This window comes from Porites lutea, chromosome 4, assembly GCF_958299795.1.
Source record: "Porites lutea chromosome 4, jaPorLute2.1, whole genome shotgun sequence".
NCBI classification, from domain to species: Eukaryota; Metazoa; Cnidaria; class Anthozoa; order Scleractinia; family Poritidae; genus Porites; species Porites lutea.
This window is the reverse complement of record NC_133204.1, coordinates 17,070,781-17,098,280: the sequence shown is the minus strand read 5'-3', so window position 1 is coordinate 17,098,280 and position 27,500 is coordinate 17,070,781. Positions and strand designations below refer to the sequence as shown.

Sequence of the window (27,500 nt, the reverse complement as noted above, 5' to 3'; positions counted from 1 at the left end):
AACCCGATGTGCGTGCAAGGATAATAGGATGTAAGACCTAAATGGAACGATTTGACTTTTTCTTTGGTTTGGATCTTGGAGGGCGGCTTCATTCCCGCACCGATAATCTATCTAAGGATCTTAAGGGTACCAAGGTGGCTGCTGTCAGTGGACAAGGCCTGACATTGGCATATCTAACAAAGGAGACGCTCAAAAAAATGCCCAGTGATCAAAGCTTCGACCATTTCTATGCTAATATTTCGCGCAAGAGCGAAGGCCTGCTTGGTAAACAAACGCTTCCACTGAGAGCGATGCACTTCGGCCAGACTGGAGGCTGGTGCTGGTGCCCAAGCTACCCTTAAACTGCCAAAGATCACTTTGGAAGGGTCTATTATGAGGCTGTTGATCTTATCGTCAGGGCTATCTATGATGAAAGCTTCAGCTCCTACGCCCAGATGGAGACCCTCTTGATTACAGTTGCTAATGGTGACGACTGTGAGGCAGAGTTCAAGTCTTGAAGCGTCATACAGAGAAGATGTTGATACAGGGGCGCTACCTGGGCATGCAACTAAGTATCTTGGAAGTTATGTTATAGGAGAAGATAGCATGTTTTGACGAAATCCTGTTGGCGGTGTCAAAGTTTCCAAAACCAAGACAAAGCCCAAACTATCTGTAAGCTGCCTGCTGTAAATCCTGCAACCAGCGCTGTTGACGAGCGTTCATTCTCATCTGCACGGCGTCTGAAGACGTGGCTTCTATCCAGGATGGGTGACCTAGCAGTGTTGAATGGTCACAAGCGGAGAATAGACAGTGTCTCCATAGCTACACAGGAGTTTGTTTCCTGCAATAAGAATCGCAAGGGAAGCTTCGGCACTTCGGGCAACTTCAAAAAGTAGCAGCCTCAGGAGGTTTATTTAACATATTGGTTTTATTGGATAGTATAACACGTGTGGACGTTTATGTTATATTTGTTGAGGTGGTAAATAAGGTGGCGCGCAAATGCAAGATAAATGGCGAAACACCGACCTGAATGTTTCTTTATATTGGCCAGAGTTTTTAGCCCTACCACCTTAAAATGGTCTCCGCGGTCCCTGTTTTCCAGTACAAACTTTATGCATGTACGATAGCTTGTTTGTCATTTATATCGCTCTATAAAGGAAGTTTTACAAATGTTACCGCTCGCAGTCCCCTTCATAGAAATCGGAGGAAAGCAAAAAATTACCATAGCCAGTATCTGTAACAAAAAGGAAACCTTGTAAGACTTTTCGTTAATCGTCAAGAGATGTAAAAGGCTGCCCAAGATCGCGCGCTGTGAGGTTACGCATAATTTTAGCTTTTCACATAGCGCTAATTTATTACACCCAGGATTTTAGGGTGTACGAGGGGACACGTGACCAGCCGATGCCAGGGCCTTTTCCCGCCCCACCCATTTTTTAAGGGAAAAGCCCTGGGGACGAGGTTGGCATTTGCCCTTTAGAATTTTTCCTTATTAATCTCAACTATAATAACAATAATAAAAAATTCCATTGAGCAGTACGCGTATGCTGCAAATAAATCCACCCCAAATTGATAGGGTAAAGTAAACAAAATGTCTTTTGACTTAAAGAAGTACAGTCTTAATGTTTAGAGCCAGTTCCACTAAAATATAGTGAGTCAGCTCATGCGTCATAATTAATACTGGTGTACTCTTAAGGATATATTGTATACCTCCCCGAGGGGGTACTTCTTGAAATTCATGGTGGGGGTGTGCCGACCGGTTCTCCAAATCCTGACCCTATTTCAGACCAAAAAATGTTATTTTCCACACCCGTTTTCAGACTTAGCATTTAGGCCGAAATTATGTCATCATTACCAGATTAGAGAGGAAACAAAAAAATTCTTCAAATGCGTTTCGAATTCGCACATTTCTTCTTCGTTCTTATTCATTTGGAACAGCAACGATAAATATGTTTATACACTCCCGTAGTTCCCTTGTAAACCATACCCGATTCCAGACCAAAATAGGCAAAGTGTATACCCAAGGAGGTGTATACCCGTTTTCAGACCGAAAAGGCCCAAAAACCTACCCGTTGGGGCGGAAAATACCTATACGGCTTATATAAGGGGGTACCCCCCCTCGCGGGTGTATACCGTATGTCCCTCGCGTAGTTTTGTTTTCGTTCAAAAATAAATTGCCACTGATAACTCTCATGGGAAAAGCCAGTTGAGGTAAATGGCATCAGTATCTTACTGAAAAACCAGATTAAGTATTCAGTTTACGTTTTGTCTGTCAGTATAATCTAAAACTGATGTTCCATTAAAGCAGAAACAAAAATATCTTTTTAGCTGGCGATGTGATTTAATTTTGCCGGTTTCTTCAACTTGTGGCAATGGTTCCAGCGAGCATTTTCGACTCGCTCAAAGGACGTACATCAGTCTATTTGCAGGAAGTAGTAATTTATCGCTCTATAGTGCTAAGTGATGTTTTAGTCGTACCTACAATGTGTTTTTACCTTTAATGCTATCAAACATCTCATCATGCTAGGCCTCTTTTAAATTGGGCATTATCGAAAATGTGACGAACTTGAACGTGTGCCCTAATGGAGATATGTCCAGTGGGCGAAAAAGTCCTAGATGGCTAACTGCGGTCGTTAGTGAATCTGCTACATTTAAGGAATTTTATTTACTCAAAGTAATTCACTTGAAAATAATGTACTATCCATAATTTATTCCAACTTGGCACAGTGCAAAGCACTGAGCTTAAAGCCACCGCGCCCTCTGCTGGCAGTGGCTGGCAGATCATGCAATTATTTGCCAAAGCCGATCTTAGTGGCAAATAATTAGTCTACAGAATACGGGCAATTCACGGTATTTTTGCGGAACGAGTTCTTATTATTCAATAGATATGCTTGTTTTGCTTTACGGAAATTAATTGGGAAATTTCGGGCCAGCATTCGAGGCAGCAGCGACCAAACTGCGCATGACAGTAGCATAATCTGCAGCAGAACAGGTTTCTTCTCTCTTGCAAATGAGCAGACAATTTATCGGTAGATGACGTCATGATATCCATGCCAATCAAAAGTGAGAATATGAAAAGTGATTGTTTGAGACATCTGAACTTGGCTTGAAAGCGAGTGAATTACTGGCCTGTGAACTGCAGGTACTATGGTGTAGCCAAAGTTTACCTTCTTCTTAGACCTTTTTTCGTGTATTTCAGGTAAAATGTCATTTAAGGAACAATGCATTTACTGGCACAACTACTTCCGCACTCTTCATCAGGTAAATTTACATTGTCAAGTTTCAAGCTCCTCTTGAATTCTATAGAATAATATATACAGGAATATAAGAAAGGACCTTCTGAAGAAGCCTCCCACAGGGCTGTCACTAAGGGCCGGGGGGCGGGGAATTTCCCCGGCTACTAAGAGCATGACCCCAGGCTATTTTCTGGAAAACAAAAGAAAAATGAGACCAAAAGAACTCCCTGGCTGTTCACTTCCCTACCTACTAATTGCATATACCCGGCAATTTGAAATCTTAGTGACAGCCCAGCTCCCACTCAGACGTTCCTAGGGGTTCCTTACGCTTCCCTGTGGGGAAGGGACGCGTGACGAACCCCTAAGAACATCTGCGTGGGAGGCTTCGTCTGAAGTAGTCCCTATGATTTTAAAACTCTTGCTTCGTTAGCCAGGACTAACCACGAAGAATTACTGTTCAAGTGTAAAGAATTGGGTAAGGTTTGTAGTTGCTGAAAATGAGTGACGTAACCCTTTAAAGTACAGTTAAACCCCTTTAATGCGGACACTGAGACCCAGGGTGCTGTACAAAGCGCCCGTATCAACGGGATGTCCGTGTTAAGCGGGTTGAATTTAGAGAAAATGTAAGGGCTTTCTTTCACCAGAGACAAAGCAAACTGTCTGTAGTAATAAGGCGTCCGTGTTAAGCTGGACCCAGTTGTTCGAAGACCGATTAGCGCTTAACCAGAGGTTAAATTTACCCGTGATTTCTTATTCTTGCGTTTAAAAGCATTTTCTAGGATAATTTGCTCTATCATTTTTAGACTGCCTTCCAGTCATGAACTTGTAGACACAAAGCACTGAAACTGAACTGTTTTTTGCGCTTTCAAATCTTAATTCAAATCTCCCACTAACCCTGGGTTAACTTAACCCAGCTTCCAACAACTCGGCCCAGGTGTTTATAAAGCGCGGTTTGACTATACTCTAAGTTGTCACAGATGAGAGGTTAGACGGCCGATATATCAAGACTACTGCATTATATGTGGGCAATTTCAGAAGCTTATGGGCTCGTTGAAATGTCTTAATGCCTTTAATTTCGCGTTAGAGTGTGGAAGACATATTTACGTCACTACTTGGAAACAAAAAAAATGCTTTTTCATTTGCTTTAAATCGCTTTAGAATGTAATAACAGCACTTAGTTTGAATACCTAATAATGGGTCAGAGCTTTTTATTGCGCAATTTTCCATCAAGTAAGTGACCTTGCTGGCTACAGAATGAACTCCAAATTCCTTGCACCGAACAAGACCAGTATTTGAAGTTATTTTTTCATTTTACTACTATTATTTGCCGGTAATTTACTCACTAAAAATCATTTTATTACAAACTTATATTTCCAGGTTGGTAATGTCTCGTGGTCAATGGACCTTCAGAAACAGGCAGAGGACTGGGTCAAATATCTGGCTGAAAACGACAAGTTTGATCATAGCAAAAAGAATCCCGGGAATTTATACCTGTCCCATCCTAACGTTTACCCAGCGGAGTATTGCAGTGATGCTGTACAGTGGTTTCATTGGGAGGAAAAGTATTATAATTACAGTAGACCCGGTTACAGTAAAGCAGCGGGACATTTTACAACGGTATGTCACGAGCATTACAAATTTCGCAAAGACAACAGCTTATAAAGATTATTGTAATCCCGGAAGGGGGCGGGGGGGGGAGGGATGGTGGCACTCCGGATTTCAAGTGGTGGGGATGGTCAAATGGGGGCAAAAATAAAAACTCACAAAAATCCCTAGGGCTTCCAACACAACCCCCCAAAAATGCCTGGACCAATAATTAACCCCCCAAAAATTCCATGTCTAATTTCTGAGCCTTAAAAATTTCTGGGATACGCGGGCACCACCGCGAATCTTCAGATTGTTTGAATACCCAAAAATATTGCTACCTAAATCAAACCATCTAAACAATACTAGCAAACTTTTCCTACCCCTAAAAACCTAAAATCGAAAATTTCAAACCCAAACCCCCCCCCCTCAACTGGGATTGCAATCAAACAAAGTTCATACCGTCCGCGTGAGCGTAGTCTTGAATAGGACTGTTGCTGACAGTGAATGACGTTTCGACAACCTGTGTGGTAGTCATCTTCAGAGCCAAAGTGAGTTGTATCATGTCACTACCACCGCGCATGTTGTCGAAACACCAGTCACCGTTTTCTCTCTAGATAAAGGAGAACTATCGTGTGTTACATAGGCGGAATTTGGAAGCGATTGGAGTAGTTGGAGCGAGTTTACGGCTGTTTTCCTTCGGTGGATCAGTCGGCCCGCTTCGCTGAAGTGCCCAACTTGGTAAATCCCTATATAGAGAGAAAACCGTTTACATAAAACGGCCACAAATCGGCCCGTTGACCACACACGAGAGACGTAACACACATTTTAAGTAAGGTAAGCTGTTTTTTATTGAAATCCTTTCACTTTCATAGGTTACAGAAAAGATAGGTTTTTTCCCATACAAATCCTTATATTTCGAATGTTTCGCAACAATGCCGATGTTCGCCGATGCTCATATTTTGAGCTTGGGCTACCTGTGGTCCTATTCAGGACTACGCACACCCGGAAAATCATGCTTCACCTACTTATGACATGACGTCTGGGTTTAATCCTTTCACAATCAAGCAAAGTTTCAGTGCCTTTTTCTCCTTCATCTTTTTAGGTAGTCTGGAGGAACTCAAAAGAAATTGGAGCTGCTTGGGCAATACGAAAAGACAAGAGACTTGTTATTTCAATTAAATACCACCCTGGGGGCAACTACATTGGCTACTTTGCAAATAATGTCTTCCGACCCATCGCGACCAGACTCGGTCCAGAGTGGCCGCATCAGCCACCCGGGTTCGCAAGATGCCCTGCAAAGTTCGTTATACCGACAACAACAGCAGGACCAATCACTTTACCAAGTATGTGTAATGCGTTACAAGTGAACAATGTGCTTTCAAACACTCCCCGTTATCCTCAGCAAATTTTCATGGCTCAACGGTTGTTGTATTGACCATCCATCCATCTTCATCTAAGCCGGTGGCGTCTGATTAGACTAGACTCAGAACGTCGGATGTTCTGCTTTCGTCCAGAAATGCACATAATTCGGACCTTAGGTACTTCATACTACCTGCAATGATAACTTCATGTTTGACAGAATTCCTTGGGTTGAGGTTAGGATTAGGGCTACTGAACACTTCTTGGCGTCAATCATAAAGATTAAGTATCTCATTAGAGCCCATTACTGGACATAACAGGATGGACTGATCAATTGATTTTAAATTTGAAAACCTTGTTGTCCACCCTTAATCTCAATATAAGGCAAGACTCAGAGTCTAGTGGCGGATCCAGACATTAAGATGGGAGGGGGGAGAGGGGGGGGGGGCGGTCATCCAGACCCTGAGATGATAAGGGTCTAAAAATAAGGGGGGGCGGGTCCCCTGGGTTTCTCCCCTAGATTCGCCACTGAGACTTTACTCTTTAATCCAGGGGATCATAAGGGACTTGTTTCATTTTTCATCTACTGCGTTATTTTGCTTAATTTCACAGCTCCAAGCACAATACCGTTTAAAGACCAATGCCTTTCCTGGCACAATTATTTCCGTACCCTTCACCAGGTAAATTATTATGGACTGCTAGGCTGGGAAAGGGAAAGGGAAGGGGAATGGGGAAATTGGGCTTGAGTCTAAATCCCCATCTCCCCCTCTCTGAAGCGCGCCTGTAATGAGGGCGAGATAGAGGCGCTAACTTATTCCGTCCTTATTTTGTAACAAGAGGGCGCTGGTCAATTTCCCCAAATTTCCCCGCTTCCCTGAAAAATGCCTGTCTAGCCTGCGAGCAAGCTCTCCATTTGTGGCGTTCGCGAGAGTCATCATCTTGCGTCTAACAGTTCGAAGGATTTAGTTCACTCTCATCACTTCATATTGGATCAACATTTGACAATCTTTATGGCTAAATGATAATCTTCATCTCCGGTCGTTCTGGGACGCTCCAGCCGTCTCTCAAAACCGAAAAGAGACCCAGGATTTAAATACATGCACTTTTGAATATGCCAGCTTGATCGTGAAATGGCCACTGCAGAAGTCCCTCCCATGCCTCGACCATTGCCACAAGGATCCAGTCAGGAGCACCGGGCGACGTTTTTCTGTAAAACAACTGTTCGAAGGAGCAAATATTGCCTAGAAATTTCTAAAGCTTGAGAAAAGCTAAAAATTTCTGGATAACCGTTCCAAACGTCTAAAATATTCGGAGGTTTTCTAATGGCTTAACTACGATTTTCGGAGGTTGTGTTATTCACATTTTAATACCAAGATATTACGATTATAGTTAAAAAAGGTCTCCTAAAAATTTCGGTCCAATTTCGTCCCCCATAATTTTCTAATGAAAGCAAGGCTACTTCATGTCCTCAAACCTTCGACTGGACCCATAACGGTAGCTAACACTTTCGGATGAGACGAAAAAGGCACCTAAGACTTTCGTGACAACCAAAGTTCCCCTAAGACATCCGAACAGATGAATCGTATTAGGAAAACTCCAAATTAACCAAACAGGCTTCTAAAGCACAGAGAAAAACTTGAAACATTCGGTCGTTGTGTGCCCCTGATCTAGTGCCGTTTTCTCGCGGCTCGTTTCGCCGTCGCCTTAATGGACCATAATTGGAGAGTTTGCTCGCAGGCCAATGCCTGTCAGGAGGGCGAGATAGAAGTGCTAACTTACCTCATCCTTGTCTATGAGCAATATGACATTTGTAAATACCGGGATGGAGGTTCCCTTTACGCAGATTAGATAAATATAAATATGTTAAAGAAGCGCCAACTTATTAGTAGTAATGGGAAAATTGCATAGATACTGTCTATAAAGATTTGAGCATGTCACTAGTGAAAATTAAATATTCATCAGAGAGTCTAAAGCGGGAAAACTTTGACAAAAAATGTTTCTTCCCAATCAGACAAATTTAAGTACAAATGTTCATAACCGATTTACCGGTTAAAGAACTATGAGTGCCTTTTTATGCAAAATCACATATATAATGATTGATTATTTCATAAAGATGAAGGCGAGATGCGGTTATTAAAACTGTTTTTCATCTGCCACAAGGTTCCCTATGTTACGTGGTCAAAAAAGCTACAAAAGGAGGCTGAGGACTGGTTGAAAAATGTGAAAAATAGCGCGATTGAACAAATAAGCGATTATCCTGGAAACCTATATTTGTCACCGTTTGAAACATACCCTGAGGAGTACTGCAGTACCGCCACATGGTGGTTCCATTACGAGGAACAGTATTATAATTACAGCAATCCAGGCTTCGTTAAGAAAGCAGAAAAATTTACTCAGGTGGGTCCGGTATATTTTATAGATGCTTGAAAGTTGGGTGTGGAGGAGAGTACATTCTTCCAGTCTAATTCGTTTTCTTTCAGCTGAGTGAATGATGAATTCTTGAAAGGTGTTTCTAATTTTCTAGTCGGTGGACCACATCCTATGGTTCTGATGTGGTGTAACCATTCAAATAAAACAATAAAACCTCTTTGGTATTACTTTTCAAATACCGCTTTTAGTCTTTCAGCAATTTACAACATTCAGTTTAGAAAATGGCGTGAATTTTGAGTTTGGCCACTTTTGAAGGTGAAAGGGTTAATACTATTCCCAGGGGCACAGACCAAATCTTAGTCCCAGTCACTCAAATTAAAAACCGTTTTTTCAGTCCCTTCAGAACTCTTATTTATGCACAGTCATTTATCTTAAAAGAGTTCCAGCCTATGAAATTTATACCGTACATAAATTGGGTGACTGGTTTGTTGACGACATTGACCTGGGTTTTGCCTGCGAGCAGGTTTTATAGAAGCAGCGCTTTGTGTGGGCGGTGAAGCACTGCTTCTGACAATCCCTTATTTTTTTTATTTTGTCTTAGCTTATTTGGAAAAACTCAACACAAATTGGAGCTGCTTCGACCCGGCTTAAAGACAAGAGACTTGCTATTCTTATCAAATACAACCCCGAGGGTAACATTGCTGGTTACTTTGGTAGGAACGTTTTCCGACCTACTGCGAGAAAATTCAGTCCGGAATGGGGGCGTGTTCCCCCCGAGTTTACATGGTGTCCAGCGGATGCCGTTCCCAAAGTGCCGACTACGTCATCACCTTCAACAATGCCTAACGTGAGAGCGGCCGCGACAAAAGCAGTGTCCCTTGTTAAGCTATTTCTTGGAGCTTTTATCTTAGTATCGTCAATCTTATAACCTTCATATCTCACACATTTATTGCTAATCCCATCTAAAGGTTCTGTAGTAAAAGGGCAGCTACGTCGAAAGGCTTCCAGCTATATCTTGTGTAGACGCTAAAAATCATAGCCACTTAGTAGTATTTTCTTTTAAATATAGAAATTTTCATTGATTAGTATAGCTAGTCAACGGTCAATTCCATATCCAGAAACAAAGGAAAATAATATATTTTTTGAAAAACCGACTGACAAAAACTATCCATTTCAAAAGTGATTAGCCCTAGGGTGTGGTCACTGTTGTTTAAATAATTTTTGTTATAATCGGCTGTAACGGTCACTTTTAAATTTATTTGGTCTAGTGTACGTTAGTTGATATAAAAAAGTCCTCAATGTTATCACTGCTGTTTGTGTTTTGTTTTTGATTAACAACCATGTCCAAGGAGCAAAATTCTTATTTGCTTTTGTCTACGCCATGTTTTACTTCGCTTGGAAAACGGAAGGGGAGGAGAAGCTCTGGGTAAGAGGTTGGAGCTCTTAAGAAAAAGATATTAAAAAGTGTACTCCAGGTACTTAACCTCGCCCCCAATACTTTTCCTATAGAAAAACGGAAAAGCTCTGGGGACGAGGTTGTCAAGTACCCTTTTCTTGATCACTATTATTATTTTCGTGATATGTTTACTCTTGCAAGCCAGATACATTTGCATGATACAAGAAATTCCAGCGCTTTTTTATATACCTCATTGTCGAACTAATTTTCGAAAATTCTCAATTCGGTTTCAAGGTCCTAAGTTTTTTTAACGCGCTAAGTCGTGAAATTCAAAACAGTGAAAGTATCAGTTTGTTTGGCAAAAGAAGATCCCTTCTTTCTTAGTGAAATATACTCGTTGTTGAGCTACACACCTTTTCTTTTTCTTTATTTTTAAAAATTAATGCATTTTTCATTCAGTACACTTAACTCACATGGTTTACCCTATAGTTCCAGGAAGCCTATAGTGTATAAGTCCCCGGCTTCTATGTAGGTTTCCTTGTCATTACCACCAGAGGGTACTAATGGGGGTACCCAATTCTCAGTTAACTACTAATTTTTTGGCCAAATAGCAGTTCTTTCACTTTCCTACACTGAGCGAATATTATTCCGTTATAACCCCAATGTCATTTTACTTCAGCACGTCAATCACTTTTGGGGGTAGGCCCTACTAAAATCAAGGTATAAATTTACATGAATTCACATAAACTCCGCCATTAGTACAATTTATAGGTAACTGAAAATATAGAAAAGATTTTGATTATCGAACCGTAGTAGTAAAAATAGGTAAGCGATAGCTGTTAAGACTCACTGATTAACCGATTTTTGCTGTAAGTACAATTTAGAATTAGTCATATAATCATCAATATGACACCAGCCTCAGAGATCCAGACGCACCTGTTATGATCTCGTCCTTATCTTCCCTACCCGGTCATGCATGTCCTGCCATAAACTACTTCTTCGTCACTTGCATGATCTGAATCAGTCTCGTACTTATCTGGTTGCTCTATGTCCCGTATCTTGTTTGTTGGGAAACAATATCAATGCCAAAATATAGTCTTAAATAACAAAACTGGACCAGTTTTTTTTGGAATTCACTTGATGCGAAAAAACGTTGTAGTTCTTTAAGAAGATAGCAAATAACATGACATAGTCCCGTGATGCTGTGGTGTAGACCCGCTTTATCTTGAGTTGAATCGCTTCAATAGTTTGTTGTCAAACAGGTTGAAAGTTCTCTATCCAGTAACTCATCACAACTTCTCTTCATTTGTCACTGTTTGCACAAATGGGAGAGACATATAGTTGAGAGTGCTGACAAAGGCATGAAAGTATTTTGAGACACGGGGCAACCCGACTTTTCGAGAATGAAGTCCACCTCGAATTCGTAGTTCTTTTAAGCGATTCCTTTACGGTGGTTCCAAAGTCTTGGGCGTAGTACAAAGCACTAATTGAATGTTTTGTGTTGAAGTGAGAAACCACATGCAGGTTTTCCATCTGCGTTGTCAGAATTTTTTCGTACCACGATACCTTTTACCTTTTTCGCAGACGTACCTTTTTCGCGTATTTCAAAAGCGTCATAAAGATATCCAGATAGAGATAGCTGTAGTGTTATCAAGGGCGCTCTTGACAAGGGAGTCGCGTAGGTTGCTATAACGGCGATACACATATAAAATGCGTAGGGGCTGAAAGATTGCTGCTGTTTCACGGTCACTCGTACCAAGTGCAGGTTTCTTGTGATGATTTTCTTGACCAACGCGTTGGTAGGGTGGTTTGTCAACACCAGAGGGATGGTACCTGGTTCCCGTCTGGCTCTGAAATGAGCGCTGTACGGAAGTGGCCATAACTCGATCGAGGGCTTGACTAATCATGAATCCGTTGCGAGTAGCCACGGCGTCTGGGAAAAAAACATGCCTTGGCTGTTTTCTTTAAAATTTGTCTTGTTGCTGCAGATGCGCCGTAAGCGGAAAAACTGACTGTAGGGGATAGTTTCCTAAAGACGAGTGGGGTGCAAGGAAGCATAATTAAGGTAAGAATGAGTTTCAGTTGCATTGCAATGTATGCTTGTAACAAGACGATCAGTTGTTGGCTCAAAACGAGGTCGTGAAAAGGTAGCTGCTCATCAGAGATGGAAAAAGTAAACTTTAGACTGGGATCAAAACCATCCTCAAAGGTAACAAAATCTTCGATCTCTTGTCTACTACCAGCGAAGGCTCAGGCAATGTCGTCGATATATACCGCTTGTGCAGACCGGGTGTTCGTCTTGTCTACTGATCAAAGATTTGTTCCTCGATGTGACGGCCATAAACAGGCACACATAGCTGGGCCTAAGTCGACTCCGCATAGCGACTCCTCCGATTTGGCTGTAATAGCGGAGCACCGTGGGTAAGAAAACTTGGTTATCTATGCATCCAAGAAATTTTGGTCCTGAGAAAATCGTCCGTACGCGTCCGTACTTACGTCCACCCATTCACGTAAGCCTGGGTGAAATTTTGCATTTCAAGTACGCGCGCGTTTCGGCTGTAAATCGCATAGCCACCCGGAATTTTAGAGATAAAAAAAAAACAACAACAATAACAACGCCGATTCTTTCTTTCGACTTAATTTTAATATCTACATTGACGCGGATAACAGAGAAAGAGCTAGAGATAAAAAAACAGAGGAGACCAATTTCTTTGGAAGAATAACTTGAAAATGTTATATCGGCGGTGAGAGAATTAGAAGTGCTAGCGGCCTCCAAGGTGGAAATGGGTGGCCACGAAAAAAAAAGTGAACAGGAACACATACAAAATTTCCTCCATAAAACGTGTAACTAGGAAGTTTCTGAAAGTTTCACGTTGTAGTCGTGCAAAATAACTGCAAAGAAATGTACAGCAAAAGTGTGCTGCACGTGCAAAGTTTTTTTTTTGTGCTAATTAGAACCATGTACTGATTTTTTTGGCTCTTTTTTTCTTGCCGTTGCTACTTAGCATTACACGATTTTATATTTTGTTCCATTCAACTATACTGTGAGATGATAACAAGAGCTTCGCTTTTAGCCCTCGCTTAATCTATGTCTTACTTTCAATTGAAAGAGAAAGTATTGAATATAATAGACCATTTTACAGTTGTGGATTTAGGGCCTGTTTACATGGAGTTGGGGACCCCGGTCTAGTGGGGTTGGTTTCTTTTGTTTTCACGCTCTAGGGGAAACAAAACAAAAGAAACTTACCCCACTAGACCGGGGTCCTTGTAAACAGGGTCTTAGCACCCTTGCCTTCGAGTGAATGCGAGGCTGACGATGACCTTGTTTTGATACAAACCTCCTTTGCTTTGTTATGGAAATTGTCCTTGAAAAACACTAGTTAGCATAAAAATAACTTGATTTACATAATAAAGCACGAAGATTTGTATCAAAACAAGGTCAACTTCAGCCTCGCTTTTATCCGTAACTGTAAAATGGCCTTTTTAGAAGGAACTAACTCTGCGAGGCGAACAAGAGCGTGTAGGTGGTTGAAGAACAAGGAAATGTGTTAGAGCCAAGAGGCCATCTCTGTTAGGGATGGTAGTGTACAGGGATTTGATATCCATGGTGAAAACATAATTATGCTCCCCAAGGAAACGAACAGATTCGGTGTTACGAAGCATTTGTTTTGTATCTTTCACATAGCTGGGTAAATTTTAGACCAGCGGGTTGGTGATCGTGTCCTAAGTACGTGGCAATTAGTTCTGTTGGGCAATTACATTCGGAGATGATAGGCCTGCCAGGATTACAAGACGAGTGGATTTTTGGCAGCCGATAGAATCTTGACGTGCGAGGATTATACACAGTGAGATTCACTGCTGATTCCGTTAGTTCACCTTTCAAGATGGCCGCCTTACCCTGATAACCATGTTGTTATGTCAGGGGCACCCAACGTCAATTTTCGGAAAATATCTGTTCGGAAGACGATTTGAGACCTAGAATTTTCGGAACATTTGTTGTAAAATATCTTGCTTGCCTGCCTCTCCTCGGATTTTCGAACATCTGAAAGATGGTATAATTGCCCATTTTTAACGGATTTTTACCCTAAAAAGGTCACCTAGAATTTTCGCGAGCCTTTCTTCCGGCAGAAAATTTCGAAAAGATAAGTTTTGATCCCTATAATTTTCGGATCACTAGACTTCCAGCTAGGAAATCCGAACAGGGGAGGGGATAAAAATATACTTTTATCTACCGACTAAAATACGTTTAACAATGCTATGTTTAAGTGGTTTTGAACTATATTCCCGTTGGGTGCCCCTGTTATGTCTATACTGTAGTCGCGTTGCTTTAAGTCCAGCTTGCTAACCTCTCTTAGGCACTTGTAGATGTAATAGTCTAAGGTCGAGAAGTTTCCGGTAGGTTGAGTCTTAGGCTTTAAAGATTTCGAAGATTTTAGAGTTTGTTGACGTCACAGTTAAACACACTTGGCGTTAACAAAGGCAACCCAAGCTCAGTATGAGAGTTGGGTGTGATACAATTTTGCGTGCCGTCTTTCCTCGAATAATAGCGCTATCCCTCGATTAATCGCCTCCCTCGAATAATCGCCCCCCTTCGACCCTCTTGCCATCTTCTCTTCCTTTCATCGCCTCTTTGTCAAGTTGAAGTGCAATGTGATCCAGCAGAACTGATCAGTGACGATTCAAGCTCTGAAAATTAATCAAGGAACTAAAGTTGAGCCCTGGGATTTGAGCCCATGTGCAGTTCATTTGATGTGATTATTTTTTTGCTTAATGGAAAAGTAATAAATGAAATCTAATACTTAAGGCATGACTTCCAGTGAGCAATATTTGAAATAATAGCCCCCCTCGAATAATCGCCTTACCTCGAATAATCTCCCCTTTTTGTGTGAAAAAAGAAATAATCGCCCCCGGCTATTATTCCGAGACGAGGAAATACGGTAATTAACATAAGGATTTAGGTGGGAATCAAGCCAATCTTAAAAGGAAACCTCTCGCTTTATAAGCATGGCGCCTTCTTGCTTCATTTGTGATAATTTTTCTGAACCGATGTGATTTAGAAACACCGAAGCGCAAGAAGTTGCCAAGATCGCATCGGATGAAAGATATTTAACAACTCTCCTCAGGTGCTGAGATTGGGCTGCCTTTTTTTTAACGTCGTTCTTCTGCCGTTTTAAAAAGTCGTTCAAACCAGTTTTGGTTTCTCACAACAGCTATTTAGTTGGACTGTATTTAGTTTGAATTTTGAAGCCAAGACGTGTTACTGTCAAGCTACATTTTAAAAACTGGGCTTAGTAAGACGGAAGCGTTACGTTCGAAACGGGTCTTCAAAGTTTCAAAGTACCCCGGTCACGTAGCGTGACGACTGCATCTTGAATGCGGCACAAACAAAAATATGATATCGATCAATGAATACTTAGGAAGTGATAATCCTTCAATCTTGACACGTACTTGCCCTAATCGCTTTGTCCAAAGAGAGTATGACGTACACAGACGTTGCCGTTCGCATTTGACGCACCCACAACAATTACGAAATTGGAAATGAAGTTTACGAGTGCTGCGTAATGTACCGGTTTTGATATTGGTATAAATGGATATGAGAAACTGCACAGGCGTTGGTTAAAAATTAATATCATTGAAAGCATATTTAAGGGTTTGATAGACATGGTCACATGTTTATTAGGTAAGTGATCGCCTTAAATCTCCTGAATCGCATCGCTCCTCAACTGCATGTTCCATTTCTCGCCTAGGAAAACCACTACAGAACACAGCTATGAACGGCATCGCGAGTATCTCGATTGCGTTTGTTGCTTTTTTGACAACTTGTAAAGGTATGATAATCATACGTATATATTTGTTAAATATATTCGCTATTTATAGACCTTTATAATTTCAGGCAAATGTGTGTAGGTCATTTAATTTTACGTATTTTAAAGCTAAAATACATTAGTCCAAAGCCACTATAGCAAATGACAGTTTTTTCCTAGGAAGCTAATTAAGTGCTTGGTCTGTCAGTACCCAATTATTTTAGACTTTCGATATCGGACGAGAATAGGGCAATTTCACTTTTTATAGAGGTATTAGTCACGAGGTCATTGGGATATCTACAAGGATCTTGAACCTTTGAACGACCTGAAATAGTTTTAATTATTAAAAATGTTTGCGCGTCGGAAACGAAGAAAGCTCTTTCAGAGGCTTTTTGCTCTACAAACTGACCTACTCATGGCTCCTGGCAATGGCTAACTAACACAAAGAAAACCTTATAACTTAAACATTGGCAATAACATCTTTCTAAAATGATGCATCTGAGGGTACAGTTGTTTCTTCCGCTCTTCGAACAGACAAAGCCGAAACGACGTTGTGAACAGTGCTCAATAGCTAGTAAATAATTTCAGTCCGCCCAAAAACTAACAGCAAAAGGTTTCGTTTGCTCTTAAGAACCGCCATTTTCACCCATTGCTACCTCCACCCATGAAACGAAGCTTTTAAGCTTTTCATTAATTTCATAGATTAAAAGAAAATAAATATGGAGGCTTTCTACCAATTTGTGTAAAAGCATGCATGCCTTGCGAAAATGGGTACGGGGTGAAGTAGGTTTCGTCTACTTAGAAATAATTCAGTTAAATAATTGGATAACCAAATAAAATCGCAGTATTTAACATTTTGTTTTCGTCGCAAATCTTAGGAAACTAGAAAGAAATAAGAAAAATAACCGAAAGTGAAACATTTTTCATATTTTACCAAGTTGGCATAGATGGGCTGTTCCTTGTGAGTGCCAACATATTTGCCGGCATTTTTTGGACGGGCGCGTCGCCAAAGACGTATAACTTCCTCTCTACTTCACGGCTCGGTTTGTCTTATTACGAATGCCCTCGCCCACGAGAACCTCATCCGTAGAATCAAATTATTTCTGACTGATGGAAAGAATATACGTAGTGTTATTAACAATAATAACATTAACAATAGTTAATAATTGGTAATAAGAATGCTAACGATAACAATGACGATAATAATATTGATAACAATAATGTTGCATTTCAACCTCGTTCCCAAGGTCCTCTCCGGCTACTTGTCCTCCCCTAGCGAGAGACTAGTAGGAAGGACCGTGGGAAGGACGATGATTGAATTTCGGTGCATTACACAAACATTTCTCCGTTTCCATAGGTTTTCCTATAGTTAAACTTATCATTTACCCCTTGACTGAACGTTTCAACGGTCGTTCCACTGTACGCTAATGCGTTTTCGTTCGGTATCGCGAGTATTTTTATAAGTATTAAATGGCGTCGCTTGCGCCCAAGCGGAGGGTTTACAAAACGTTCTCGATTTTAGCCATAATAGAGAAAGTAGTGCGCCCTACCTCAAACTTCTAGATATACTTAACATACATAACATTTTTAAACTCAAAATCTCCTTGCTAGCGCACAAAATCTACCAAAATGAAGCCAATATCCCTGAAGTGTTTCAAAACAACCTCGTAAAGGTGTCTGATATTCACTCACACAATACCAGAAATGCCTCACTCGTAACTTTTATGTACCACGTGTAAGGTCAAATTACGGCAAACACACATTTAAGTTTGCCATAACCAAAACTTGGGAAGAGATTCCTAATAAGATAAAAACACTTACCTAACATAAGTTCAAAAAACAGGGCAAGCCAATTTTACAATGTAGTTAACTTTCAAAGAAACAATGTATTACGACTGTTTCACATAAAATGACTCCCTTAACATAATCGTCCATAGTTGCCATGGCACCAAGCGCACATTTTATATGTACTTCCACTCGTAATATAGGGGTGGTTAGCTCGAAAGCTAAGCTACTCTGATCACCGTGCACTTCTGATCTATCCAAGCCATTAACTTTCTTTTTTCCTTCTTCTTCTTTATTAGTGTCTTCCTACCTTACTATATATAATGTAAATATTTTATAAAAGTGTGAATAAAATTGATCGAATTGAAGTGAATTGAGTTGTAGGATTGAATTGTGTCAATTTACTTAGCATTCTCAATAGCTCTTTGCGAGACAAGATATTTCTAAATTAATTCAAACGAGTTGGATAAGACCGGAAAAAAGAAAACGACCAAGTAATAAAATTAAATATCATTAATATCTCCTGATAAACAAGTGACAAGACGACCCGCCGAAGCTGAGCCGGTCGACTGTAATTTCGGGCAAAATTTATTGTGTCCAAGGTTCAAAAAGCAAAAATTATAACTCAGTATTGTGGGTGGATTCTATAGTTTTAATGAATAAACAGATAGAGAGTTAAGTTGCAAAATGTCCTTATTCAGGATGTTGCAAGTTGATGTTGCTATGTGGTGAATGGCCTGCGAGCAGCAGGCTCACTGGTACAATTTTGCATGGGGAACATTTTCGGCTGCGGAACCGCCAGCGAGAGCTGACGAAGCCGGGAATAAGAATGCGGAATGGGCCGAGCTATTCTTCTCGACGGCTAATGCTTGCGGCTCGGTCGCTAAAATTTTGTTCGAAAGCTCACAAGTAAGATGCCTGCACACAGACGCCGGCTACATTGTGAGGGAAATAAAACACAAAAATTTGGCTTAGCGAGAGCTAGAGACGTCAGCCTTTGAATCTTTTCACGGTATTATTAACTTATAAAGCCAATTTTTTTATCGGATATAAATGACTTACAGTACTAATTTTCATTGCAGTTGCAGGTAAAATGTCCTTTAAAAATCAGTGTATTTATTGGCACAACTATTTCCGCACACTCCATCAGGTAAATAGCTCTAGATGTAAATTCTAGCGCAGATTGGGGAATTGGACAATAATTACTCTGAAAATTCAGAGAAAAGGCTTTTATTTTTAATTTCACGGATCATTTGTATCTTGGGTTTGGAAAAAGGGAATTCCTAGGTGTCAATTTTGGAATCTGGGGTTGAAGGGGTGGTTAATCTCATAATTCAGTCCCTCTTCTTATGTCATTTATATTGATCTATCCTCCTTTTCCTTTCCTCTACTTAATTTCTTCTCAGTTATAAATTACTTTTATTTTCCTCTGCCCGTCTCAATTAGCCAAGCTATTTGCGAGCAGAGGATGTTTGTGTGTACATATATGTCAGTGATTGAGCTAATTTAATTTGTAACTTATGAAGATCAGTAAACTTCAACTTTTAATTTACGTAATTTAATTTGTAACTTATGAAGATCAATAAACTTGAACAATTGAACTTCAACTTCTTCAACTTCACTGGTTCTAAATGTGAGGGAGATAATCTCATGATTTTTGCGTTCTAGAAGTGAGCCTACACCCCAATAGCCTCCCACGCAGGCGTTTTTAGGGAAGCTCGTACAGGCGTTTGTAGGGAGGGAAGAAATACGAACTCCCCTAAAATCGCCTGCGTGGGAGGCTAACACCCCAACCGGAAAAAAAGGCGACACTGTCCAACCTCTATGTGCGACCACCTCTCAATCTTGACCACCTCCAATAAACGACTATCTGCCCAAAACACTCAAATGTTCCTAGTTAAGTAATTACAGTAGGAGACCTCTCTTAAATTAACGACCCTCCGACCACGCAACTCCCACTTGAGGGTAACAGTTCTCTAAAGCAACATTACATGACCTTCATTGGGAAAAAACACTCAAAATAAAGAGGTATATTTTGTCTATTTTCTATTTTAAAGAGTTAAATTTTTGTTTCTTCAGGTCCCCAATGTCACTTGGTCGAAAAGTCTTCAGAAAGAAGCAGAGGATTGGGTCAAATATCTAGCAGAAAACAACAAGTTTCATCATAGCGAAAAGAATCCTGGTAATTTATACCTGTCCCATCCTAACGATTACCCAGCGGAGTATTGTAGTGACGCTATACAATGGTTCCATTGGGAGGAAAAGTATTATAATTACGACAGACCCGGTTATAATCAAGCAGCGGGACATTTCACTACGGTATGAACAATATATTTGGTGTTGGAATAAACATTGACTGAAATAGTTTGATAAATAAATGAGTTATTATTTTTTCAAAAATTTTCCCTTTTTTGACTGTTTCAAATCTGTGGTGAATTTTGGGATCGCACTCGGCGCAAGATTTAAAGCTTGTTCAGCTCATGAGGGATACTGTTGTATTCATTCAGCAGTCACATACGTAACGCCCAGCACTTCAGTGATAATAGAGGCAGAATAGTACGGTGTGGATTACTGTCGTGCGATTACTCTAGTGCTGCTCGTACCTCCAGTCTAGCAGACTACTCGTACTTCATGCCTCGGTTTAAATTTAAAGTGAAATTAATACTTTTTTGTCACTTTCAGCATTCTTTGTTTTATTTGTTTTTTATTTTCAGGTGGTTTGGAGAAATTCCAAAGAAATTGGGGCAGCGTGGGCCATTCGCAAAGACAAGAGACTTGTTGTTTCTATCAAATACAACCCAGGAGGCAACTATGTCGGTTACTTCGGTAAAAACGTTTTTCCACCCATTGCTCGCACTCTAGGTTCTCAATGGCCTTACACTCCACCCAAGTTTACATGGTGCCCAGTACAAGTACGACCAACAACGGATTCCACGGATCCTAATGTGGTGCCTGCAGCTGGAAAAGCGATGATCTGTAGTCTTTACTTGGTTATTGCGTCTTTAATCTTTGCTGATTTAATGTTATGAACTGATTTGATCATGATTTAAGCCTTTCACTGCCAGAGTGTTTGATAGGGTTTTGTAAGCTGCCGACTCTCACTTTTGAGCCTGTGTACCAAATCCTATGATGTGACCACTTAAATGAAAGCTCTCTGCCTGTACTTTCACATGATGCTATTTGTTTCTCAAAATTTTAGAAAATAAAATTTGGAACTTTGGTCGAAATTTGCCTTTGGCGACATTTGGCTGTGAAAGGCATTTGGCTGTGAAAGGGTTAAACGCGAGTCAGTGAAAGCAAGTAGATATCAAGCGTTGTTATCCCTACCTACACACAAATTCTCGAGACTGATCTCCATACATTTCCTAAAGAATGAGTTGGGATAATTTGATGAAAGATCAAAGCATTATTCCTCAGATGTCCTCTAAACCTTTTTTTCTTGATTATGTATTGATATTGTTATTATTATTGGATGATGACTACTTCAATTAACTAACAGCTATAACAACTATTTATTGATGTATAACTACTTTTAGTAAAATCCAAGTAGCTAGTGGTCTATTATCAATGCTGCGTTCTGATTGGTTTAGCTACTACTAGGCTATATGTTATAGCCCACTACTAGCGAAAAGCGCGCGCTTTTTGGCGACTAAGAGCCCATTCGGGCTCGAGGAATAATTGTTAAGTATAATAACCATTTAGCAATCAAGTAAGAACGTCTAACCTGGTCAAAACGGATGCACGCTTTGTCTGATTTGATCAACGAATACTTAATAGACGAATTATTAATTAATATCTTATAGCTGCTTTATCCCAAACATCTGGTTGTCGAGAGGGTTTGGAAACAGTGCAGTAGGGGGTACCTCATAGAAGAACACCCCAACTGTCTGGCCTCTTGCATTGAGTGTAGTGTTTTTCATTTCGCATACTTCATAACCGCCTACTTTGGTGAAAATAAGTAATAGTTAACTGTTAATTAAACAGTTGATTAACCCGCTAGAGACATGTGCATGGATATATTTAAGTGCCACTGCTGTACACGCTAGTGGGAGCAAAGAAAGTCTAAAGCTTACGGGATATTGTGAATAGCTGAACAGAATAGTCAAACCGCAGAATTGTAAGTAGAAAGTAGAATGTCATTATGGAGATTTAAATTTTCGTTAGTTAGCATTTGTCTATAAGAAAAATTACATATTTAATGCCACATCCTTTTAAAGTTTAACCAGTCATATTAAGATAAATAAAATTCATTACTGATCACAAGAACTAGCGATGGACTTTGCTTTTTGCTGGGATGCTACAATTTGTTGTAGCTACTTATCCTTCAATACGGTGTAATTTTTTTGTTTGAAACTCTTTGGACTAAAGATTGAAATTCAACTACTACTTACATCAATGGTATTCAAACATGCGCCTAACTGAAATTCAAAAGTGTGCCATATATTTTAATTGCCATAACATGGTCTAGGTGAGAAGGTGTTAAAAAAAGGTAAGCAATACTAGTACATGGCAGGCAGGGTCGCGCATGGCCGGTACTTGAAGCTAGATGACATATGTCATCCGTGTCTGATAGAAACAACTTTTGTTTGGAACTATTTCAAGTCAACGTGTCGTGCTCACCATCTAAGTTCAGACTCGTGCCCAAAGAGAAGATTGGGGTTCAGTTGAGGCGCCAACCTAAACCCAATCTTTTCACTCGATCCATTCAGCCAACAAACTCATAAATAGCGACTAGGTACTCTCTCCGCCGTAAAGGCCTCTTTGTATTGTAGAGAGGGCTGGAGAGGGGGAAACAGAAAGCGCGCGGGGGATGATGGGAAGGGGAAAGAGAAGAAGAAGCAAAAATTGAATGCATTATATGGCAGAGGATCCCGCCTTTTGCCTCTTCCCATCGTCCCCCGCGCGCTTTCTGCTTTTCGATTATTGCTGTTTTTATTGGAATACCCAGCGGGAGCCTGGTCTATGAGCTAAAGTTGAATGCCTCTGTGTTTGTCATAACTGTGACGAATATGTATTTTTAAAGGTAAATTTAATAATTATGCTTCCTAGGTTAAAAGAAAACTATTTGAGCGATTGAAAATTCTCTTCGTCGCCTAATAACAAATTAGTTTTTATATACCTGTAAACTTTATTACGTCTGTACACTCCCTCATTCTTAGCCCGGAAAAAATGAGCTCCCAACTTGTTACATTAGCTGTGTGTATACTAAAGCCAAAGTCAACAAACAAACTTCTAACAAAACGTAATTAAATCGGTACTTTGTACAAACATTTATAAGCTTTTGAAATGTCAGATAAAAAACAAGTCTGAAAGCTATGAGTGCTTTTACCCATGACCTTCCACACATCATGCTGAGGAAATATGTCTACAACTGACAAAAATCACCAAGTGATTATGTTTAGAAGCCTTGATTTTTTAGGTTGTCTGTTGCTGCTAAGTATGACTGTTCAGAAAGCAGGTTAGTGTATTCTAGAAGTAGGGAAACTTAAACTCTGTACATGCGCAAGATTGACTCAGACAAAACCACTGTTTTCGTTTATACTCATAGAACTCAAATGAAATTAGCCGCTGGAAGGCTGTATTTTTTCCACCTCTCTTTGCAAATTGCAGTACACGTTACCAGGAGCCCATTGGTTCCTGACGTTACCCAGAAACTGGAGATAGAACATCACTTTGCAGGTCTTAATGAACGAAAATGAAACACTGTAACAATGTGGGAATTCGAAATCGGAAAGAAGTGAAAGTACGCCAAATTACTGAAATTCAATGTTAAACACTGAAATATTTTTTGGGAGAAATTCGTGCACAGAGTCGGCCTTATTCGATTAATTTGCCAAGTTGTATGGAAACCTAAAATACAGGAGGGTTTTGCCGACTGGTTAGCTGACACAGATTACATAACTGTCCATTTGAGATGCAAGTACGATTTGGGACAGCTAATGAAAACTGGTAATTAAAATCAATTGTTGAACTGATCATGAAGATCGATTCTAATGTCTCAGCGGTTAAATTAATTACAAAAAGGGATTTAAAGGCAACAGAAGAAGGAGATAAATGTCCCAAGAAGAGTAAACAAGCTTATCATATCTGCGATTAATTGACATTTATATATCTTTTTTGCTCGACGTTTTTAATAGTCCCTGAGTTCGTTTAAGTTACAACATATTTTTAAATTACATATTGTCTACGAAAAAGACGCTTAGTGATTGTTTCTTTTAAAATAACAATACTAGATTCCTCTGTTGCCAGAATAACCTGAAGCACTCCTCATTGTTTGTCAGTCCAATTCAAACAAGCAAATTGGCGCAATTTTCGATTAAGTGTTCTGTCCATCTAATAGCAGCAATCCAAATATCATAGCTGACCAAATTATTAAATTTAGGCTCTCTGAAAAGGTTTTGTCAAACGATATACTGCTACTTACCAACTCATTGACTGATTGTTCTACGTTCTAAATATCATTTGAGAATGTAAAAAAACTAATTCCCCTTGTGAAACACAGAAATTAAGTCAATTTCGTCGAATTGAGCATTTCGGCAAATGTCAATGCGTTTACAATGCTCTTTAATGTTGGACGACTCTGCTGATTTTATTGGCAGGTTGTTCTTTGCCATGTAAACAGCCTTCGCTTATCTGGCATATCCACTTCAGGAGAATCCATCAGGTAATTTACTTCTAACTTTCAACTCTCTTTCCTTCACGTACGAAAAACTGCCCGAGGCCTCCCGGCCGGGTTTTTGGGCAAGATGTTATAAAACCGCCCGCTCCCGTAACCAATCAGATCGCATGATTTGGAGAATCCCGCCCGGTCGCAAACTTAGGAAAAAACAAAATAGAATAAAATGCAAAGATATCAAAACTACTCAAGATGCCAATCAAATATTTGCAATGAATAACAATAACAATAATGGTTCAGTCGGTCACAAAATTTTGAGCTTCGTGTGGAAGTTTTTCACGTAGCTAGATTCTATTTTGGTTGTTTGTACTTTGATGCAGTAGCACAAACATTATTTATTCTCAAGTATCGTCGATGTGCCTGCTTGTGAGGAGCGGTAAAAGAAGAGAAAGAATTAAAAAGGATGAAATGACCCAGGAACTGGAAATTTGTGCCGATCTCCTTCCCATCGATGTGCATCACATGGTTTGGGTTTTGTATGGTTATCAAAGGATTAACCTCTGAAGCCCTAATATCCAAATACAAATTCTCCAGACTGATCTCTATACATTTCCTTAAAGAATACGTTGAGAGAATTTGGTTTAAGATCAAAGCTTTTCCCATCAGATGATCATTTCATTAATTCTCACAACATTTTCTCTAGATTATATAATGATATTGTTAGAAGAAAATTGGCTTTGGTCACTCTTACGGCTCAAAGGTTTAAGGGATTGCACGACCGAATATATGCCCCAACTCTTTTTCCGTATTCGAAACACACCAGAGATATTACTATTGATGAATCTTGCTTGTTTTAATCGACTAGTTCAATATTGAATAATTCAGCAGATAAATTTGAATAGAATAATGATAATAGGGAAAAAATTGAACTTATGGAAATAACACCGTTTCTTGTCTTCGTAGGATAATTATTTCTTTTAATGCCAAAAAACATCCTCACTACCTTGTACATTAAATTTAGTGACATTTTGTTTAGAGTAAGAACAAGAAGATCACTAATAGCAAATAGTTAAAGAAGCTTGAAAAAAGAAACAAACAGAAAAAAGCTTTGACTTGAGAGAAAGAGAGAGAGTGTGTCCCAGTCCCTCTCGTACCTGCCAAACGAGTTGCTTCAAAGCAGTAACCAGTGTAGGATGCAGATCGATCAACCTAATGGTAGACGGTTTCTTTAGACCAAGCAGTGGTCCACTAATTATCTAAGGTAAGCCATACCGACAAAACTTACAGCAAAGAATGAAGTAAAAGCGACAGAGCTTTTATACCTTATCTCCTGAAATGCAGATACTGAGTTTTCCTTCATAGGTTGCTAACGTAACTTGGTCACATGATCTCTGGAAGAAAGCCAACGCGTGGGCAGATTACTTGGCCAGACACAACAAATTCGAACACGATTGGAAAGATCCTGGAAATTTGTTCTTAAGTCCTGGAAGGCCTGCCAAACCTTGTGAACAAGCAGTAAAATTGTTCTACCAAGAGGAGAAAAATTATGATTATAGTAAGCCACGGTATTACCCAAAAGCTGCACATTTCACCCAGGTAAAAACTTCGGATTAATTTAGATTTCTAGGAAACTGCCCACCTACCCCTCCCCTAAGCCATCATTTTGCCCAAAGTGAGAAGTAAGTGTTAATGTTGACTCAGGGGAGGGGTAGGTGGGCAGTTTCTCAGAAACCTAAATTGATCCACAGCAAATATGGTTAAGACTACCCTGATTTGAGATTAAAAATCAGGTCAGTTATGAAAAATGGCAGCAGCAAATGGTAGAGATAGCCATGCAATTGTCGATTCATGTGAGAACGATGATATTGTTAAGTTCCTGGATCTCTTCTTGATGTTTAACGACTAACGACAAACGGTAAGCTAGGGTTGCGGGAAAAGAGGTGACGCGGTCATCTCGCACTTGCAGTTGCAAACGTGATTCTTAAACTCTCCATTATTTTCCTCCTTACGTTACGCCTGTCACTTTCATCTCGCATGAAACGTGTTTTGTGACGTGTCCTGCATTCAAATTTTTATATCGAGGTTTAATATTGTTGTCAACAAGCTCGTAACTTTATGGCTTTAGCAGGGATGGGCCATGGTGGCGACTTTCACCACCTCAGCCGTCTTATCTCCATGGAACTTGATCAGTGCTTGGAGACAAATTAATGAATGTTTAGCCCAATTTTATAACTCTTTCCTTGCCTTTTTTAGCTCGTCTGGAAAAACACAAAGCAAATCGGCGCAGCCAGCAAACGTAGAAAAGACGGCAAAACTGTGGTGGTAGTAAAATATTTCCCGCCCGGAAACGTTGGAGGTTATTTTTCCAGAAATGTGTTTCCTCCGAAAGAGCCCATCTTGACAACCTCCGTTATACATTGCATAACGGCAACCACCCAGGAGGGTCGCCCACTCCCTTCTGTAACCACCTCTGCTTCTAACGTCAGCACTGTCACAACAGATTGTAACCAAGTTGTCACCAAACCAAACGTTGTTAGGGCAGGTGTTTCTGCTGTACTAGAATCACAGAGATTGGCCACGTTTGTTGTCCAGTGGGTGCTTTTTGTTTACCTAATATCTTAAACACATGGCAACATGAAAAAAATAAAGGATAATAAAAACTTAGTTGGTTGTCCATTTTTCATAATAATATTAAGTAATAGACACAAACAACTCGTTTGAAAATGACTGGGGCCTCTCTTTGTTTTAAATTTTTTATTAAAGAAAATGGGACAAATCATTTTCTTAGCGTTTAAATTTCTAACGCTATTTTCAGTTTCCCACCAATTTGACAGATCGCTTATAATATGCCACATGTCGGCTTCTTGTTCATCCTTTCAAATTATGGATATTGTTACCACCTCATTGATGGAGCCCACTTCATCCAAGAAGCCACTTTGTAATTAGCCTTCATTGACAACTCTACGTGGTTTTGGGGAGTTCAGAATAACCAAAGTCAGGCAGGCGCAAAAACCTTGCGACAAGATTAACGATAATGATAGTAATAATGATGATGATGACGATGATATTAATAATAATAATAATAATAATAATAATAATAATAATAATAATAATAATAATAATAATAATAATAATAATAATAATAATAAGTCAAAAGTGAGCAAAGGCTGACCTTTAAAGCGGGGATGATGAATAACTTTCGTAACATCGACCTGAGGGCGCATTTGAGTTCTTGAAAGGTGTTTCCAATTTTCTAGTCGGTGGACCACATCCTATGGTTCTGATGTGGTGTAACCATTCAAATAAAACAATAAAACCTCTTTGGTATTACTTTTCAAATGCCGCTTTTAGTCTTTCAGCAATTTACAACA

General features: G+C 39.9%; 2 protein-coding genes and 1 pseudogene across 4 annotated transcripts in view; all 3 read left to right on the top strand.

Annotated features, from left to right (window-relative positions):
- Positions 1 to 9,614, top strand: part of LOC140932718 (uncharacterized) — an 11,568-nt gene extending 1,954 nt beyond the window's left edge. The window contains exons 2-7 of one of the 3 annotated variants that reach the window (XM_073382227.1): positions 3,176 to 3,237; positions 4,590 to 4,829; positions 5,902 to 6,142; positions 6,771 to 6,838; positions 8,319 to 8,555; positions 9,130 to 9,614. In XM_073382227.1, the coding sequence (XP_073238328.1) occupies positions 3,176 to 3,237; positions 4,590 to 4,829; positions 5,902 to 6,142; positions 6,771 to 6,838; positions 8,319 to 8,555; positions 9,130 to 9,456 (1,175 nt within the window). In that variant the 3' untranslated portion in view covers positions 9,457 to 9,614. The remainder of the gene's footprint in view (positions 1 to 3,175; positions 3,238 to 4,589; positions 4,830 to 5,901; positions 6,143 to 6,770; positions 6,839 to 8,318; positions 8,556 to 9,129) is intronic. The other 2 variants (XM_073382229.1, XM_073382228.1) reach the window with 2 other exon arrangements.
- Positions 9,615 to 15,407: 5,793 nt separating this feature from the next.
- The window catches only part of LOC140934304 (uncharacterized), a 79,888-nt pseudogene continuing 67,795 nt past the window's right edge, over positions 15,408 to 27,500 (top strand).
- LOC140932720 (Golgi-associated plant pathogenesis-related protein 1-like) lies at positions 22,838 to 26,774 on the top strand. Its single transcript, XM_073382230.1, has 4 exons — positions 22,838 to 22,971; positions 24,113 to 24,177; positions 25,492 to 25,725; positions 26,383 to 26,774. Exons 1-4 carry the CDS (start codon positions 22,875 to 22,877, stop codon positions 26,749 to 26,751), a joined length of 765 nt encoding a protein of 254 aa, XP_073238331.1. The 5' UTR covers positions 22,838 to 22,874; the 3' UTR covers positions 26,752 to 26,774.